General features: G+C 30.5%; 5 protein-coding genes across 18 annotated transcripts in view; 2 read left to right on the top strand and 3 right to left on the bottom strand.

Annotated features, from left to right (window-relative positions):
- The first annotated feature begins 50 nt into the window (after positions 1-50).
- On the top strand, positions 51-4923 carry Reps (RALBP1 associated Eps domain containing). Of its 4 annotated transcripts, none has more exons than XM_012279997.2 (5): positions 51-560; positions 1231-2509; positions 2599-2663; positions 2978-3080; positions 3165-4923. In XM_012279997.2, exons 1-5 carry the CDS (start codon positions 384-386, stop codon positions 3347-3349), a joined length of 1809 nt encoding a protein of 602 aa, XP_012135387.1. In that variant the 5' UTR covers positions 51-383; the 3' UTR covers positions 3350-4923. The 4 variants fall into 4 exon arrangements, with proteins under 4 accessions (XP_012135387.1, XP_003701080.1, XP_012135388.1 ...); XM_003701032.3 differs by having other exon boundaries at positions 2873-3080; XM_012279998.2 differs by lacking the exon at positions 51-560 and adding an exon at positions 592-723 and having other exon boundaries at positions 2873-3080.
- Positions 4833-8190, bottom strand: LOC100874769 (glyceraldehyde-3-phosphate dehydrogenase 2). Its single transcript, XM_003701031.3, has 5 exons — positions 8054-8190; positions 6440-6536; positions 6121-6360; positions 5770-6024; positions 4833-5690 (listed from the first exon to the last, which is right to left on the bottom strand). Exons 2-5 carry the CDS (start codon positions 6515-6517, stop codon positions 5262-5264), a joined length of 1002 nt encoding a protein of 333 aa, XP_003701079.1. The 5' UTR covers positions 6518-6536; positions 8054-8190; the 3' UTR covers positions 4833-5261.
- Positions 8191-8210: 20 nt separating this feature from the next.
- On the bottom strand, positions 8211-12184 carry LOC100881009 (glyceraldehyde-3-phosphate dehydrogenase 1). 3 transcript variants are annotated; one of them, XM_076542266.1, is made up of 9 exons: positions 12075-12184; positions 11351-11452; positions 11168-11291; positions 10845-10960; positions 9373-9636; positions 9156-9316; positions 8688-8882; positions 8442-8564; positions 8211-8262 (listed from the first exon to the last, which is right to left on the bottom strand). In XM_076542266.1, exons 1-8 carry the CDS (start codon positions 12093-12095, stop codon positions 8450-8452), a joined length of 1098 nt encoding a protein of 365 aa, XP_076398381.1. In that variant the 5' UTR covers positions 12096-12184; the 3' UTR covers positions 8211-8262; positions 8442-8449. The 3 variants fall into 3 exon arrangements, with proteins under 3 accessions (XP_076398381.1, XP_076398380.1, XP_076398382.1); XM_076542265.1 differs by lacking the exon at positions 8211-8262 and having other exon boundaries at positions 8307-8564; positions 12075-12183; XM_076542267.1 differs by lacking the exons at positions 8211-8262; positions 12075-12184 and having other exon boundaries at positions 8307-8564; positions 11168-11286; positions 11351-11487.
- The window catches only part of NO66 (Bifunctional lysine-specific demethylase and histidyl-hydroxylase NO66), a 48670-nt gene continuing 42419 nt past the window's right edge, over positions 11441-17691 (top strand). For 4 of the 6 annotated variants that reach the window (XR_013041636.1, XR_013041638.1, XR_013041639.1 and 1 more), the window contains exons 1-3: positions 11441-11455; positions 12278-12457; positions 12559-12689. The gene's annotated coding sequence lies outside the window, so the exon portion shown is untranslated. Of the gene's footprint in view, positions 11456-12277; positions 12458-12558; positions 12690-12782; positions 14241-17691 lie in introns of those variants that run through there. The other 2 variants (XR_001095100.2, XM_076542262.1) reach the window with 2 other exon arrangements.
- On the bottom strand, positions 13815-17573 carry LOC100880896 (Type III alcohol dehydrogenase). 4 transcript variants are annotated; one of them, XM_003701002.3, is made up of 8 exons: positions 16741-17573; positions 16422-16530; positions 15741-16004; positions 15411-15643; positions 15027-15260; positions 14786-14948; positions 14425-14706; positions 13815-13971 (listed from the first exon to the last, which is right to left on the bottom strand). In XM_003701002.3, exons 1-8 carry the CDS (start codon positions 16791-16793, stop codon positions 13888-13890), a joined length of 1422 nt encoding a protein of 473 aa, XP_003701050.1. In that variant the 5' UTR covers positions 16794-17573; the 3' UTR covers positions 13815-13887. The 4 variants fall into 4 exon arrangements, with proteins under 4 accessions (XP_003701050.1, XP_012135358.1, XP_076398379.1 ...); XM_012279968.2 differs by having other exon boundaries at positions 16397-16530; positions 16741-16757; XM_076542264.1 differs by lacking the exon at positions 16422-16530.

The following is a 17691-nucleotide window of genomic DNA, read 5'->3' as shown; positions in this document are numbered from 1 at the left end:
CACCATAGAAATGTCAGTTGAGCGATGCAGCTAGTTTACGCATATAGGTTATAGTAATGTCAAACACCGAGGGAGCAGAAAGATGGCGGTCAAGCGGTAATTTCACTATGTTCGGGTGTATATAATTTTTTAATGGCGCGTCTCGTACTCCCAGGGGATTCACCGAAATCATAATATTATCGTGCGATGTAACCACAGTGCTCACGACCGTCCCGTAAAGTAGTAGACCGTGTCAAGAACGGAAGAACAACGAAGGAGAGGGAGAAAAAGAGCGAAAGAAAGAGAGAGAGAGAGAGGAAAGAGACTACAGAAAGAGAACGGACCCAGTTTATACGTAACGAGTATAGAAGCGGTTCATTGCTCCGCTCCGAGTTGTCGCCAAGATGGATTGGGACTCAATCACGATGTCGAGCCTTCATCTAACAATGACCGAACACCTGTATTACGAAGACATTTTCAGTTATTGTTGTGAGAAAGCTGACAGCGATAAGGAAGTGCCGGTGATCAAAATCGCTGAGCTACTTCGTTCGGCTAATTTGCCAGGAGCTGTCACGATGGAGGTAAATTACGTCTATTCGTTACGTATAGTATGTCAGCTGTTGGTTTTCTGTCATGCTTCAGATCAAAATATCGAAACCATACAGTGTCTTTAATTGCATCATGGTGGGCGTTTGATGTGTCATAACACGCTACCAAGTCGGCAAGTCGTAAAAGCTCGTGAAGGTTAGAATTAAAGAGTTATTAGGTCTACCAGAAAGTTCTGTACATTTTATAGCCACTCAGGTTTCTCATTCTCGAATATAGTATGGACAGATTACAAACAGTGACCACTGTGTTAAGTGTTTGCTGTATAAAATAGGAGTTTCATGTTCAATTAGACAATCTATTATAACTGACAGTAAAACAAACATGTCAGTCCATCAGATCTATTTATGTTACCCTGTTCTTTGTAAGTTTCAGCAAAACAATAATAAAGCAGTTACGAAACAGAATGTGTATCTCATATAAAAGATATGCATATCAATGTTATGGGTTGATGATGATTTGAAAATTTTAGGGGTAATGATTTAAGTGGGAAAAATAAGACTCATTTAAAAAGAGAGTTAAAAATCAATGATCCTATTTTGTGGTGTGTTTGAATGAAAACCCTTTGTTAAGTTAAAATAATTTTATATTATAAATTTAAAACTTACTTATTTCATAACAAAAATGGATTTTTACTATTTGCAGATACTGGATATCTGTTTTGGGGCTGAAGCAGCATATATCGACACTCATTTGGGAAGGAAACAGTTCTACGCATTATTGAAGCTTGTAGCAGCTCATCAAGCAGGACTTAGTATTCATAAAGACATAATTACCATGCCTTTGGATATAATAACTTTGCCCAGATTTACTTGGCCAATGTCAGGAGACAAAGAGGGGAGAAGAAGTTCCGATTCAAATAAAGCTATGAAAAGTCGACACCATACACCTGAAAGCACTACAGAAAGTGAAAGCGAAGCAGAATCTCCAAGAGAAACTGGTGCTAGTACAGATTCGCCGACACCGACAAATAGTGTCACACAGGAAAGAAATAATGATATACATGGTGAAACGATATTGGACTCTGTATCTGGTGGTTGGCAAGGCTTATTAGTATCCGAAGAACAGAGGCAACTATTAGGAACTGAAGAAGAAAGTTCGGAGCGTCACAGCAGTGATGAAGGTGAAGGAGATGGCGATGGTTCAGGATTCCCACCAGAAGAAGTGTGGATAATTAGTGATGAACAACGTGATTATTATGCAGCTCAGTTTGCGCAACTACAACTTGATTCTGAGGGACTGTTGCACGGTCCCATTGCAAGGACATTCTTCGAAAAGTCTGGACTTCCTTTAGGGCAACTTAGTCGCATTTGGCAGCTAGCAGATATAACTAGAGATGGAGCATTAAGTTTAGAAGAATTTTTTGTGGCTATGCATCTTGTTGTGTTACGAAGGAATAATGTGCCTCTACCTAATGTTTTACCTCCACCTTTACTATTCCGTTTGGTTTATCAAAACAATGGTCCAGTATCTGTTCCATCAACTACAACTACTCAAAAGACTCCACCCAATTCCACCAGTACTCATGAGAAAAATAAAGAATGGACAAAATTTGTTGATTCACCAACTGGAACTAGTAGTTCTCTCACTAGTCCAGGTCTACAGTTAGTAAATTTCGATTTCCAAAAGTCTGCCGTCGAAAAAGACCCTAAAATTCTGCATCCTGTACCGTTACGGTTAACGCCTGAAGCAGCGATTCTTGCTTCTGGAGCAAACGGTAACAATAGTAACTGCGTTACATTAGGAGATGATGATCTCCAACGCGCTGCAAGTACATTGGTGCAACGACCTCTTATAAAAAAACCACTTCCACCTCCTGAAGAAGCTATTATTGTAACTCCAAAGAAGGAACCACCACCTCCACCACCACCCAGACCATACAGAACACATGCAAGAAGTTCTAGTCTTGATCTTAATAAATTAGGTATATGTTGCTACCAATACTCTGCGATACTTATCATCTGTGGCTGTGAAAGCAAAGTTTTACGCTTCAAACTGTGCGCGTTCTTGTAGGGAAAAATGGTCAAAGTTTCCTCGGAGCACCTCCACTAGTTCCACCAAGAATCTCTCCTGGAATCGTAAGTATTCTTATTTGCTGTTTAACTGTCAAATGATGAAATTAAAATTATTAATGACCAGTCCTGCATTTAATTAAGCTGCTTCTTATGGACCTATACAGTAGATACTTATTTCACATATTATGAATTAATTTAACAATTTGGAAAGTAAACAAACATAGGCAAAATTGTTGCTATAAAGAAAATTTTGTCACATATCTCTACTACAGACTTCACCTCGAAAATTGGTTGGTCAAAAGAGTGAGGGAGAAGGACAAAAAACATTAAACGAAAATCAGAGTTTTATTGCTGATTTTTCTCACTTTTCTCCAAAGAGCGAACTACCTGAAAATCTACCTTTGGAAACAGTACCCCCCCAATCACAGCAATTTAGTGGTGTCTGTGGTGCATTTCATATTTATAGAAAACCCAGTCCAAGTAAGTTCCTTAATTGGTTTATATACACGCTTAAAAAATTTTTGTCAAATAACAAGATTTGTCATTTCTTGTTTCTTCTTGCAGAACGAGAAGGAGGAGAAGAAGACACACCTAAAGATGAGGTAGAAGAGTCAAAGAAATTAACGCTACAAGAATTACGAGAAAAAAACGCTGAGCTCCGATTAGTCTGTGAAGAATTAACACGAGAATTAGCTAGCGCACTTCAGGAACGTATAAATCTCCGTGCAAAACTTTTACTCTTAACATGATGTAATGTGTTAACATTTGTAAAAGTTCCAAACAGTGAATTACCGATTTCTCCTAAATTCATTATAAAATCGAGTATTTCATATGTCGTACTAGTCTAGTTTTCTCTACTTTTTTTTTGCGATAAACTATCGTATATTCGTAATAATTAGAGTAACCAAATGTTAACATTACAAAACAGATAATCATTTAAAAAAAAATTTCTATTTTTTATGCATAGTATTGTTCTAAATTGCTAAAAAGTAGTTCTTTATATACTGAAAAATCTATTAAAAAGTTGAACATTTACATCGAGCAATAGTCAAAGCTTGATGATTATTGTACACTGCAAAACTATAGAAAGAATATTATAAAAAATGAGTGATAGATGTTGATTGTTTACGATGACAAAATAAAACTGTATTTTCGTATCGCTGTACAATCAAATTTTTCAAATGCATGGCATATAGAGCAAATCGATATTCCTGAAAAAAAAACTGTTATAAAATGTATTTTATTTCGTGATAATTGTAAATAGTTAATAGAATTAGAACAAGGAATGAGATAAAATGAAATCTGCAGAAGCAGAACATTTAAAGACTTATTAAATTGTTAATGATTCGACTTGATTTATGTATTGTTCTAATTTTACATTAGTTTGGTTATTGTTTAATGTATCGCTTTCAATCGCAAGAAATAATACTTCACATCATATTACGGTCAAGTCTCGATATAAGGCCCTGGATGAGACTAGGAACAGGAAAGTGGTAGATAAGGTCATATAAAAGAAACTCCTTTTAGCATTTGAATAAACAAAGTTCTTTCGCCGAAAATTTGAAAATATTAAATTTTGGATACTTGTAAATTTAAAAATTTTTAATTTTCAAGCACAATCAATGATTAAGAAGCACCAATAGTATATGCGGAAATCTGTATGGACGTTGAACGGGCCATATAGCGAGATTGCACTGTATAAAATGTTTGTTATACTGCTTCTATAAATTATAGTATATTACTGACACAATAGCTATCTCCTTAAAAGTAGTTTCAATTTATCATTATAAAAGAATGATTTAACGTTGCTGAGAACCGTCAAATAATTCTTCGTGCCATACAATATGATATTTTAATATTATTAATGATTACAACCACTACTGATTGCTAGAAACTATTCCTCTTGTTGTTGAAACTATTTAGAACTATTTCGATCAACAATCATAAAAGGGTCTTTTTTGTATGTGTATAGAAATTATGTAAAGATAGCATGTAAAAAGTATATAAAGTTAACTGTTATTTTACTCATTCCTTTTGTCCATAATAATTGTGTAAAAATGTAACAATATATGCAAACAATTGATTGAAGAATCGAATAAAGCATTCTCTTAGTTTCATAACAATTTTTATTGATGTCAATGTATGAATGGTAAATAATATTAATGTTACAGAAATGAATCACAAATATTTTAAGGTCTCTGTTATGAAGGTTGAATGAATGAACAATAGAAATCAATTAAATGTAATTGTACTTAGATAATACAACACGAGAATATAATAATTTATGTTACATACATGGACTATGTAACTTTTACGCATACAACGTTGTTATTTGTATTTATATTTTTCTTTCATCGTTTACGAATTACATTTCAAAATTATGAACGCAAATCTAAATTAAGTAATATAACAAAGCCTGTTTGTTTTGTACTTGTTTCCGACGATAGACGCCTATACAACACTAATTATTGTACTTCTACTGTGCGAAAAAAATGTACGTTGAAGTATTCTCAATTTCAATATTTTCAATTCTTGGAAATGCTACCAGCTAAAAATAACGTTATTTAATCTGAAATCCATACAACGATGTATTTTATATGATAGACACTATCATACAGAAACCTTTACGAAAGTGTTACGTACAAACGTACGTAAAACTCTTTAGTTGTCTTTCGTCTGTATGTATTTGATCAGGTCAATCACGCGGCTAGAGTAACCAAATTCGTTATCATACCACGAGATTAATTTTACAAAGTTATCGTTCAAAGGTATACCAGCTTTAGCATCAAAAATACTAGAGTGGTTGTCACCAATAAAGTCGGAAGACACTACGTCATCCTCGGTGTATCCTAGGATTCCCTTCATAGGTCCCTCGGCAGCTTCCTTTACCTTAGCTTTAATACTATCATAATTTGCTGGTTTGCCAAGTCTGACCGTCAAGTCGACTACCGACACGTTATGTACTGGCACACGGAATGCCATACCAGTCAACTTTCCATTAAGAGCTGGAATGACTTTACCGACAGCTTTGGCGGCACCCGTTGCAGCGGGGATAATATTTTGTGCAGCACCACGGCCATCTCTCCACAACTATTATAAAAAGAAGTAACATATAATAAAATTGCTTATTAAAATATAAGTATATAAGTACATTAAAACGAATACATACTTTTCCGGAAGGTCCGTCCACAGTTTTCTGGGTAGCAGTGATAGCATGTACAGTAGTCATAAGACCTTCAATAATTTCAAAGTTGTCATGAATAACTTTAGCAAGAGGAGCTAAGCAGTTGGTAGTGCAAGAAGCATTGGAGATAACTTTGTAGGATGGGTCATAACTATCCAGGTTAACACCAACAACGAACATTGGTGCATCAGCAGATGGTGCAGAGATGATAACCTTCTTGGCACCACCTTCCAAGTGAGCCTATAAAAGCAACATAAGTATATTACAATATTGCAATTATAGAACAATATAAACACATGTAAATCTGTTTATAGAAGCACATAAATTTGTACGTACAGAAGCCTTATCTATGGTAGTGAAAACACCAGTGGATTCTACAATATATTCAGCTCCTGCTTTGGACCATGGAATGGCTTTTGGTTCACGTTCGCTGAACACAGCGATTTTATTGCCATTGACAACTAGGCAACCATTTTCAGCCTTAACTTCTCCCTTGAATCTGCCATGAGTGGAATCATATTTGAACATGTATACCATGTAGTCCAAACCAATGAACGGGTCATTGATGGCAACAACCTATTAAAATAATTGCAATTAATAAATGCAATGAAATATGATAAAAGAGAATCGTGTTAATAAAATTATTATGTAATACCTGAGCACCACGTTCAAGGGAGGCTCTCAGCACCAGACGGCCAATACGGCCAAATCCGTTAATTCCGATTTTACTCATGTCGTCGTCGTCTGAACAACTAGAAAATAAACGAGATCGTCTGTAATATATCTTCGGTACTTGAAATATGCTTTGACGTTTAAAAAGTAGTTTTTGTGTTATATAAGTGAATGAAACGAATCTCATTGCAAATGTCATAACCTCAAACGAGGTTCAAATTCTATTTTATAATAATACTATTATAAAAATAATTGCAATGCTATTTTCTATTGTTTTGGTATAAAAAATATTAAATTAATCGTCCATAAGAATAAATGGTTTCTGTTACCAGAATATGCATAAATTTATTGCAAAATTGTCTGTGTTTTGTTGTATATTATTATTTAGAAATCAGATGAAAAAATAAGGAAAGCATTGAAAATGACAATTTAATGTTAAATGAATTCATTTACCAAAATCACCTTTTTACTTTATTTTATAAAATTATTATTTATGTTTATTATTTTAATTGTCTTACTTGCAACTAGACATTCTAGCATTAGAATTAAAAAAATAAATAAAACTGGAGTTGATTAGTTTATGAACAGCTGAAGTATTATTTATTATTAGGTGATATTGAAAATTGTTTGCGTTGTTAAATTATACATTTTGAAAATTAAACAGTATATTACAGTTGAAATAGTTTAATTGTACACCTCGTGTGATCTTAAAGGTCAATCAAGGTCAAAAAATCTCACTGCCTCCCTTCCATTTTGACCTTGAAATCAAACGTGACTTTTCTCGTGTATACAGGTATACACATTTTACAGCTTGTAATTACCTTTTTCTTTCAGATTTAATATCACTTTAATTAGTTTAAATGAAATGATGTTTAATTAACGAACGCAAAGTTAATACATTATGCGTTAACTATAACATTTATACATTAGATTTTTTTAAGCTTAAAAGTTTACTACGATTAAAACGAAACATGAAAGAAATAAAATTGTAATAAAAAAATATACAAATTCTGTAATTTGAAAACGTAAGTAAATAAATTAGGGTTTCGGCCATGTTGCAACAACGAATGTTGAAATTGCGGAAGACAAAATTTGACATTGATTTATCTCGTCTTATCAATTCATAACTAAATCTAAATTGACCGATACAGCAATCATAGTGTACCAATATCATGATCACAATTGACCAATAGAAACTCTAGATAGCTCGTACGACACAGCAGACACATCTTTTTTAAATGTAATGCAAAATAATAAATACAATTAACATTCATTAATTAACATCCGATCATTAGCAGTACAAATTTGAACACACATAAATTATTAAACTCTTTCTAAAAGACTCTTCAATTTTATGTCTATTATTGCACGAATTATTGCAATAAGGCAATTTTTTTAATGACGTCATGTTAGCCGGTAGGAGCACACGTACATTATTCTGGATACAAGATCACAATTGTTCTATTAATACCAAGATGAAAATCGATGACTGCAGTTTATCACGGAACAAAAATAAGAAGCAAGGAAATATCTATTAATTCATGAAAAGATGAATGTTAGAATAAATGGAGCAAAGTGAGAAATTCTCAATACGTACCTGAAAAATTGATCCGCACGTAACCGTTACCACGAAAGCAGTGTCATTTGAAGGGCAGAGAGCGTTAATATAAGAGTCATCGGTTTTAGGCGTATGCGCCGTAACCGTTTTTTGATTTCGTGCATCATCGGCTACGTTCGGATCACGTGGATGCAAATTTGTATTGGCATATTCGATAACCGCCAAATTTGAACGACGATCTGTATCTTCTATTAAAATATTAGTTAAAATACTAAAAAAAATAGTAACAATGTTATTTTATATGTGATCTTTACTTTTTTTAGGTAAATAGACAAAATAAAATTGATAAAAACAGTTCTTAAATTACAGATAGCAGTACAAATTAAAGTTTTTGTGTAAAGTATTAAAAATCGTCACGTGTTGTTACTTAATGAATTATTCTTCAGCTTCTGCTTCCTGCGGAGCTACTGGTATGTTACCGGAATCGACTTGATACATATAGTTTATTAAATCCGTTACTCGGTGAGCGTAACCGTATTCATTGTCATACCTGCAGATTTTAATTAACAATTAGAATTATAAAATACTTGTGCTAAAAATTTCTAACGTAACAAATTATTTTTAATTTTTTTGCATTGTAAATATAAAAATATTTGAAATACACGTTAATTACCAGGCAACGATTTTGATGAATGTGCTCGTCTGAGGAATGCCAGCTTTAGAGTCAAAAATGCAGGAATAACTTGTGTTATTAAAATCAGACGACACACAATCTTCGTCCGTGTATCCTAATATATCTTTCAACTCATTTTCTGACGCTGATTTCATTGCATCTTTTACTTCCTCATACGTTGTTGGTTTGCTAACCCTGTAATTTATAGACATAAAATTCGTTCAAAATAATTTTTATATTTTTTCGGTTACTATACAGGGTGTCTTAGTGTGGGTCCCTGAAATGAGGGGGTAGCTGACGTGATTCTGAATAAGATTTCCCTTTGCAAAAATGGGGTTTGAAGCTTCGTTTTTGAATTACTACCCCCATTTCAGGGACCTATACTAATTAAATTAAATATTAAACTAAATTAATATTAAACACCCTATATAATATAATCTTTATAGAATATCGAGAATAGTTTCTTACCTAAATGTCATATCGCACAAAGAAACATTCGGTATAGGTACTCTAAAAGCGATCGCCGAAATTTTTCCCTTAAGTTCAGGAATAATTTTGTCCAACGACTTCGCCGCACCTGAAGACGTCGGAATAATATTTTGAAGCCCGCTTCTGCCGTCTCTCCACAGCTGACAATTTTAATACGATTATCTTATTATTCTTATAAGCTTGCAAATATTTTTACCTTTCCCTTTTCTATGGGGCCATCTAATGTTCTCTGCATCGACGTAACGGCATGCACGCTGCTGATCATTACTTCAATAACTTCAAATTTATCGTGCATTACTTTGATAATCGGGGCTGCACAATTTGTCGTGCACGAGGCAGCTGATACTACTTTACATTTCTTCGGATCGTAACAAGCATGATTTACACCGTAAGCTATCATCTGTGCATCGACCGAGGGTGCGGTGATAACTACCCTCTTTGCACCGCCGTCCATATGTAACTGCAATCGGATATTTACTTTTGTTGTGGGAATATAGCGTGTTTTGTTTTGAAAGATATTTTTTGAGGATTTAAAATTGAACATTTTTTTTAAGGATTTAAAATTGTACATTTTTTTTAAGGATTTAAAATTGTATATTTTTATTAAGGATTTAAAATTGAACATTTTTTTTAAGGATTTAAAATTGAACATTTTTTTTAAGGATTTAAAATTGAACATTTTTTTTAAGGATTTAAAATTGTATATTTTTATTAAGGATTTAAAAATGTATATTTTTATTAAGGATTTAAAATTGAACATTTTTTTTTAAGGATTTAAAATTGTATATTTTTATTAAGGATTTAAAATTGAACATTTTTTTTAAGGATTTAAAATTGAACATTTTTTTTTAAGGATTTAAAATTGTATATTTTTATTAAGGATTTAAAATTGAACATTTTTATTAAGGATTTAAAATTGAACATTTTTTTAAAGGATTTAAAATTGTATATTTTTATTAAGGATTTAAAATTGAACATTTTTATTAAGGATTTAAAATTGAACATTTTTTTAAAGGATTTAAAATTGTACATTTTTTTTAAGAATTTAAAATTGTATATTTTTATTAAGGATTTAAAATTGTACATTTTTTTTAAGGATTTAAAATTGAACATTTTTTTTTAAGGATTTAAAATTGTATATTTTTATTAAGGATTTAAAATTGAACATTTTTTTTAAGGATTTAAAATTGAACATTTTTTTTTAAGGATTTAAAATTGTATATTTTTATTAAGGATTTAAAATTGAACATTTTTATTAAGAATTTAAAATTGTATATTTTTATTAAGGATTTAAAATTGTACATTTTTATTAAAGATTTAAAATTGAACATTTTTTTTAAGGATTTAAAATTGAACATTTTTTTTAAGGATTTAAAATTGTATGGTTTCATGTATTAACCCTCTGAGGATTAAATATGAAGCACTTCTAAGTCAAAACACATTATCATATATTTTATTTAAAGTAAACTAAATATTTGCCTTCAAAATAAATATATAATTTAAACAAACTCTATACTTAAACTATATCTATAATTTAAATAAAATATTAAAATTGTATTGCACATCTAAACATGAAAAACTAAATATATTAATCTTGATACACTTTGCATTCATATATTGATTTTTTTAAAATGTATTACATATAAAATAAAAAATTAAAGTTCTTACACTTGCTTTCTCCAAAGTATTAAACACTCCTGTAGCTTCGATTACGTAAGTTACACCTGCTTCTTTCCAATTTATTTTGCATGGATTTTTTTCTTGAGACGTGGCTATTCTCTTATCTGAACAGAAAAAATTAACTCGTACTTTGTTGTAGAGTAAATATTTTAAATACTTTTTGCTTATGTAATGTACCAGTATTTTGCAAACAGTTATCCATATTTTGCGATCGTTTACCCATAATGCGATCGTTTAATTTATTTCACGAGGTGGTTTTTTCTTCAACAAAATTACTGTTTAAATACTTAAAAACTGTAGTTGAAACGTACCTGCGATAACCATGAATCCATCTTCGCATTCCACTTTCAAAGGATAAGTTCCATGAGTCGAATCGTATTTGAATAAATATATCATATAATCGGTTGAAATAAATGGATCGTTAATCAAGCTAACCTAATAAAATGAACAATCTATGTCTGTGTATGAAAATATTTTTAACAACTAGTCATTACCGTCATGTCCTTCTCTATGCAAGTACGCAAACACATTCGACCTATTCTTCCGAATCCGTTAATTCCTACGATGGCCATAGTTTTGTGATAAAAATACTGTCCCTGGTAAAATATTCGAAAATTTAGTATAAAATTTGTGTTCCATTTCAGTTGTTACTGTTTGAACAATCAATAATGCGAATTTGCTTGCAAGTTTGTTGAATTACTAAATTTAACAGTTTTGTGATTTTTGAATTCTCTGATCATAAAATTCTTAGGTCCTCAAATTTTTAATTTGCAAATACCCTAATCAGAAGATTCTTAAATCCTCAAATTTTCAATTTCCAAATTTTTAAATCTTCAAATTTTCAATTTCTAAATTCCTAAATCCTCAAATTTTCAATTTCTAAATTCCTAAATCCTCAAATTATCAATTTCTAAATTCCTAAATCCTTAAATTTCCAATTTCCAAATACCCTAATCATAAAATTCTTAAATCCTCAAATTTTCAATTTCCAAATTTTTAAATCTTCAAATTTTCAATTTCTAAATTCCTAAATCCTCAAATTTTCAATTTCTAAATACTTAAATCCTCAAATTATCAATTTCTAAATTCCTAAATCTTCAAATCTTCAATCTCCAAATTCCTAAACTCTCAAATTTCCAATTACCCAATTCCTAAATCTTCAAATTCTCAAAAACGTAAAATTTCCAACTCCGCCTAACTTCAAAGACTATTACAAACCCTTCCAACAATCAAACTCATAATTTAAAAATTAAACACAATAATAACTTGATAAATATTTTTCTCTTATTGATATATTAAATTTTAATTTCAAGAAGAAATTGAACTATCAGTTCCAAATGATTTGAAATTTAACGTTAAGTACCTCTGAATGAATACTCGGAATTTACGCTATTTATTTATTGTTTTTGCTGTGATCGAAGCCATTATTAAATACGTAGAAGCTGAATGCCGACAATGAAGAACAGACAACATTACTAGAACAGAGAATCAGATCGTTATTCGAATAGTCTTACGTTTACGGTGAAGGAAGTCAGTTCGAGAGGCTCAAGATGCCTCGTAAAAGTTACTTTGAACTACCGCTATTCTAAAACTATTCGACGGTAAGTCTTAATAAAATAATATAAATTGCTCTTAATAACATAAAATTATTACATATACTTTTAATAAAATAACGTTTAATATTTAATAAAATAAATTACAGCGTTCGATTGGGAAGATTAAAAATGAAATATTCTAAAATTACTGAGATTTGATGCTTGGCCTGAGAAAGTACAAATAATTAACAAAATGAAATGTGGAAAAATTGTCAGCTAAAATTTTCACGTACTCAAGGTATTTATAATATAATTTAAAACGTATAAATAGTGCAAGATTAAATCTACAAGTTTCATTAAATTTATAAATAAATTCACTGTCGAATTTCAGAATAATTCTCTCAGAAACTTTGGAATAATGGACGCGTATAAATTATTGTACTACATTCGCGGTCTTTATGGCGAACGAACTTTAAAGATAATTTTACTCGAGTACATTTGTAACATGAAACGGAAAAAAGGAATTCGATATTTAAAATAATGAAGTAACGAGATATATCCTTAAATGATTATTTTGAAAAATATTCGTAACCGAAATAAATTCATTATCATCTTCTCTCAAATTAAAGTAAATTGTAGTATAATCCCTTTTTGTATTGGAAATTTAAAATATTATTTCATGTAATTATAACAAATATAGTTACAGCTATTTTTTATATGTTTAAAAATGTATTACATGAGTAATATTTATAAATTCCACAAAATTAATATCAATCCACAGCGTTTACAAGTATTACAATTTCTATATTTTTAGAGAAAAATTGATAATGAATTTTATGTACAATATTTTTCTGAAAATAATCATAAGTTTTAATCGATTGTATAAGGTTTATTGGTCCTACATTTTTTTAGTGACATTTATTTGTATTATATATATACATAAGTTTCGTAGAATGTTTAAGAATTAAATCTATAGCTTTTAAACAATATGTAATAACGTCTGACTGCTTCAGATTAACATATCTGCAGCTAATCTTCGGTTGAAAATATTAATAATTAATATGCGATGTTTGGCGTAGGTTCGAATATTTAGTCTGACGAAAATTAAATACTTATATTATAAAAAAATTTATTAACAATTGCAAAATAGACTGTAAGTCACCGATCATTGGAGATCCTTTTCATCGTTGTTACAACGATGAATGCTTTTTCAAGGATCTCCAGTGAAAAGATGGCTTTGAAAATGTCATAATATGCATGCAATATATTCTGTTCAATAAATAATCTTTAGTATTTTATTTGTAATTTTTAATGTGCTAGTTCAAACTTGTAATTATTTGTAGTTCATGGAGTTTTATTTGCATGCAATAGGAAAAACGGTCTACTAAAATGAATTAGAGTTAAAGAAATTTTGACACAAGAGTTAAAACTATTAAAAATTAACGTTTTATTTGGATTCAGTTGTATCAAGTGCTGTAACATAAATTATTTTCTTCTTAGTAAATTGTAAATGAGTTTTCAAATAATTGTGAAAGGTCCTCTCTAGATTGTTCTCGTGGGGCCAGTTTTGTAATGCGGTGCTGCAAATAAGACACAAAGAATGAATTAGTAAATTCAAGGTATCAATAGTGATGTATAAACAATACAGAAAATGTATAACATATACGTATATAGTTATAAATATATGATCATATAAAAGTAAATATTAAATTATAATCATAAGTATGTATTAAGATGTCACAATTGTAAATTCATTATATACAAACATATGTACTGTTAAACATATGGTGAATTTACATAATTGTAAGCATTCATGTATGGTGACTAATAAATCACTATCACAAACTAATTTGAACTTTTCTATTGATTATTATCTCTATTTGAGATATTCCAATTCATAACATTTGTTCAACTTATCCAATTCATCACAAGTATTCAACTTATGAAGAATTGCTGTTCAATAATGAAATGAGGTTAGCCACAAAATTATAATTATTTTAAAGTTTAATGAAAAGAAATATTAGTATCTTTACCTGTGGTAATGTGCCTTCAACTAAATTAGGAATATCTTCCTTCTTGAATCCTAATTCTGTTAAACCATTTTCAACTTTCATTGTTTGCATATACTTCCTTACAGTATCTGCTAAGATTTTTCCTGCATCACTTCTTTTTGCTTTATGAGTATCAGTTCCAAGTAATTCAGCAGCTTCTAAGTGTCTGTCTGCACAGGCATCTCCAGTGAAAGAAAATACTGCAGGTGCTGATATAACAACTGAAAGACCATGCGGTACTATAGGGTGGTCTTTGCTATAACCCTGAAAAAGCAATATATTAATATTATTCATGTTTAAAAATTTTCTAAGTTCTTATATATGAAATTTACATTAGATTTACCTCAGGTTGGAAGCTTCGTACATTTCCACTAATAGGATAAGACAATGCATGGCACAGATGAACTCCAGCATTACCAAATCCAACACCTGCCATAGTACTTGCAAGATGCATGTAACTTCTGGCTTCCAGATCATCTTGGTTGTAAACTGCTCTTTCAAAGTATCTATATAGAGAAACATATATATAAACGTTATTTGTGTAACAATTATTATTCTGCTACCTAATCAATGCATTCACTTACTTGCGCATTATCTGAAGAGCGTATCTTGACCACACATCACTGATGGGGTTGCTACCTTGGTAAGCTGGTCGAAGAATAGGGTTTGGAGGACAAGGTGTTCTTTCTGTGTATGGCAATGCAGTAAAAGATTCAAGGGCATGGCAAAGTACATCAAAACCAGAATAAGCGCAAACTCTTTCTGGCATGCTCAAGGTATGATGTGGATCAATAAGACCCAAAGTAGGCCTCAGAGCTCTATTGCAATTAAAATTCTTGAAATAAATAATAATTTTAGATAACTAAATAAATAATTTAATAAACTGGATTCTCAGATAATTAATGTTCATTCTTTTAAATTGAAGCTTTTGATATAAAAGTTGTATAGTAATTTGAAAAGTGACTTGCCTGTTAGCAATCCCAGTCTTGGCATGAAGTGGTTGATAATCAAAGATAGAAACACCAGTTGTTTCTGATCCTGTACCAGATGTAGTTGGTATTGCTATCAAAGGTTTTAATGATACTGAAATTGGTTTTCCTTTACCAATGGGTGCATTTACATAATCTAGAAAATCTGCTTCTGGATCAGAACTATAAAGATTTGCTGCCTTACAAGTGTCCATAACTGAACCTCCACCTACCTAATAAAAGAAAGTTTGTATAATGCTATGATATATACAATCTAATAAATAAGAGTTAAAATTAATTTTTAATTATACAAATTTTTTAATGGCTCACCGCTATGAAAGCATCAAAATTTTTCTGCTTAACAAATTCAATAGCATCTTTAAGACTCTGCTCTGTAGGCTCAACACGTACATTATCATAGACTGTAGTTTGAATACCATGTTTAGTAAGACTGTCCATAGCAGTTTTAACAGGTGGTAGATTTACTAGATTTGAATCTGTCATTAAACAAACACTTTTTGAACCAAAATTTTGCATATCCATGCCCAATTCTTTGGTAACACCAACACCATATCGTACTGTTGAACAAGCCATCTGTAATTTATAAAATTTTTCATATGTGAAACTGTTTCTATAAGAACTAATTATTTTGTTACAAAATGAAATAAAAGATATATACATAATTAAATAAAAGTGCAGTTAAAAAATATTCAGTGTCATAAAAGTCATAAAAACTAAATGCTTAATCCATAAAAATGTAATAAGTGAAACATTGCTGATTACTTGGAAAATTGATGAAGATTTACGTATATAAACTTTAGACTATTGCCATAAATTTTTATATGATAATAAACATGAATAGTTAAAAAATATCCATTATCTGAATAAGCTGATTACAGTGTTCCTTATATTTCACAATTTATATGACCTATGATATAACTGATTTTACTATATAATATTAGGTATTATATGTATCATGTATAGACTTTTTTGAAATTGTAGAATGCATGCCTCAAAAGCATATTCTTTTGTTGGTGTGGTATTTGTTACTGTACTGCAAGCTTTTGTTAATTCATGCATGGTTGTGCCTCCTGGATTTCCATGAGCTGGACATTTGCATCTATAATAAAATTGGTTTTATTTAATAAAAATGTATCACTCTAATCATTATGATGTTATGTAACTTATAACATGTTACTGTAATATTCAAAAATATAATCCATACTTGATGTAAAGCAAATACAATTATTATGGATATTACAAGATAATTTACCAAATTGCCAGATGTTTATGATGACTCTATTAATATTCATTATAATTATTTACTTACGATTGTGAATAAACAACTTGGAGTAGATCCAGAATATTTTTTCTAGGAGCCATTCTTAACTAGTACAAAGTACAATTATGAAAAAAATTACTAATTGAAAAAAGAAATTACGAAATATATTGTGTAAATATTTTCTTCGTTAATTTCTTGCGTTCCGCGCTGCACCAATCGTTCAAATGCCTTCTCCAGACTTATCTACATATTTACATGTTGTGACATATATATAGTCAGTATCGTATCACGTTTTACATTCGTAATGACGCTAATGATAAATATTTTCGGTGAAAATAAAATCTATTACAAAGTTTGCTTCTCAAATGTATGCTATTAAAAATTGACTGTTATTTTCAACACTTGTTGCTTAAACATCTGATAATCGAACGCACAGTGTAATCATTTAAGCCTACATATATAGAGATATGTACAGTACATTATCAGGACTTTATTACATGTTTGCATTGTTTCTGGTATATGGATCAACTACATATATGTCTCTTAGATAATTGCTATTTATTTTCACAGTTTACTGTAGAAACTATAGGAAACTTATTTATTTGCTTCACAAGCCTGTAAGGCCATCTTAGAAAAAAAAACTGTAAGGTCTTTATACTTGTGTTTATTCCACGTTTCATAATATGTTTTGGAGATTGTTATTTGCTCTTGCACAGATATAAAATAGTGTAACACGTTTAAATACAAAAATCAGAACCTTGATAATTTATTGAATTACTGTGCACAGTACTTTAAATTTACCACATTAATTTGTTACATTTTACAGTTACACATATGCTATAATTAGGTCAAGTTAAAATATAAGAAATAATATCAGCAATCAATATTCATTTATTGTTGTAACAAATTTTTATATGGGACCACTATAAACAGATCTTATTCTAACATTAAAACAAATTTTCTTCATTGCTTGAACATTGAAGAATGAACTGTAATGTT

The sequence above is a fragment of the Megachile rotundata genome, chromosome 2, assembly GCF_050947335.1.
Source record: "Megachile rotundata isolate GNS110a chromosome 2, iyMegRotu1, whole genome shotgun sequence".
NCBI classification, from domain to species: Eukaryota; Metazoa; Arthropoda; class Insecta; order Hymenoptera; family Megachilidae; genus Megachile; species Megachile rotundata.
This window is presented reverse-complemented; position numbering and strand designations above follow the sequence as displayed.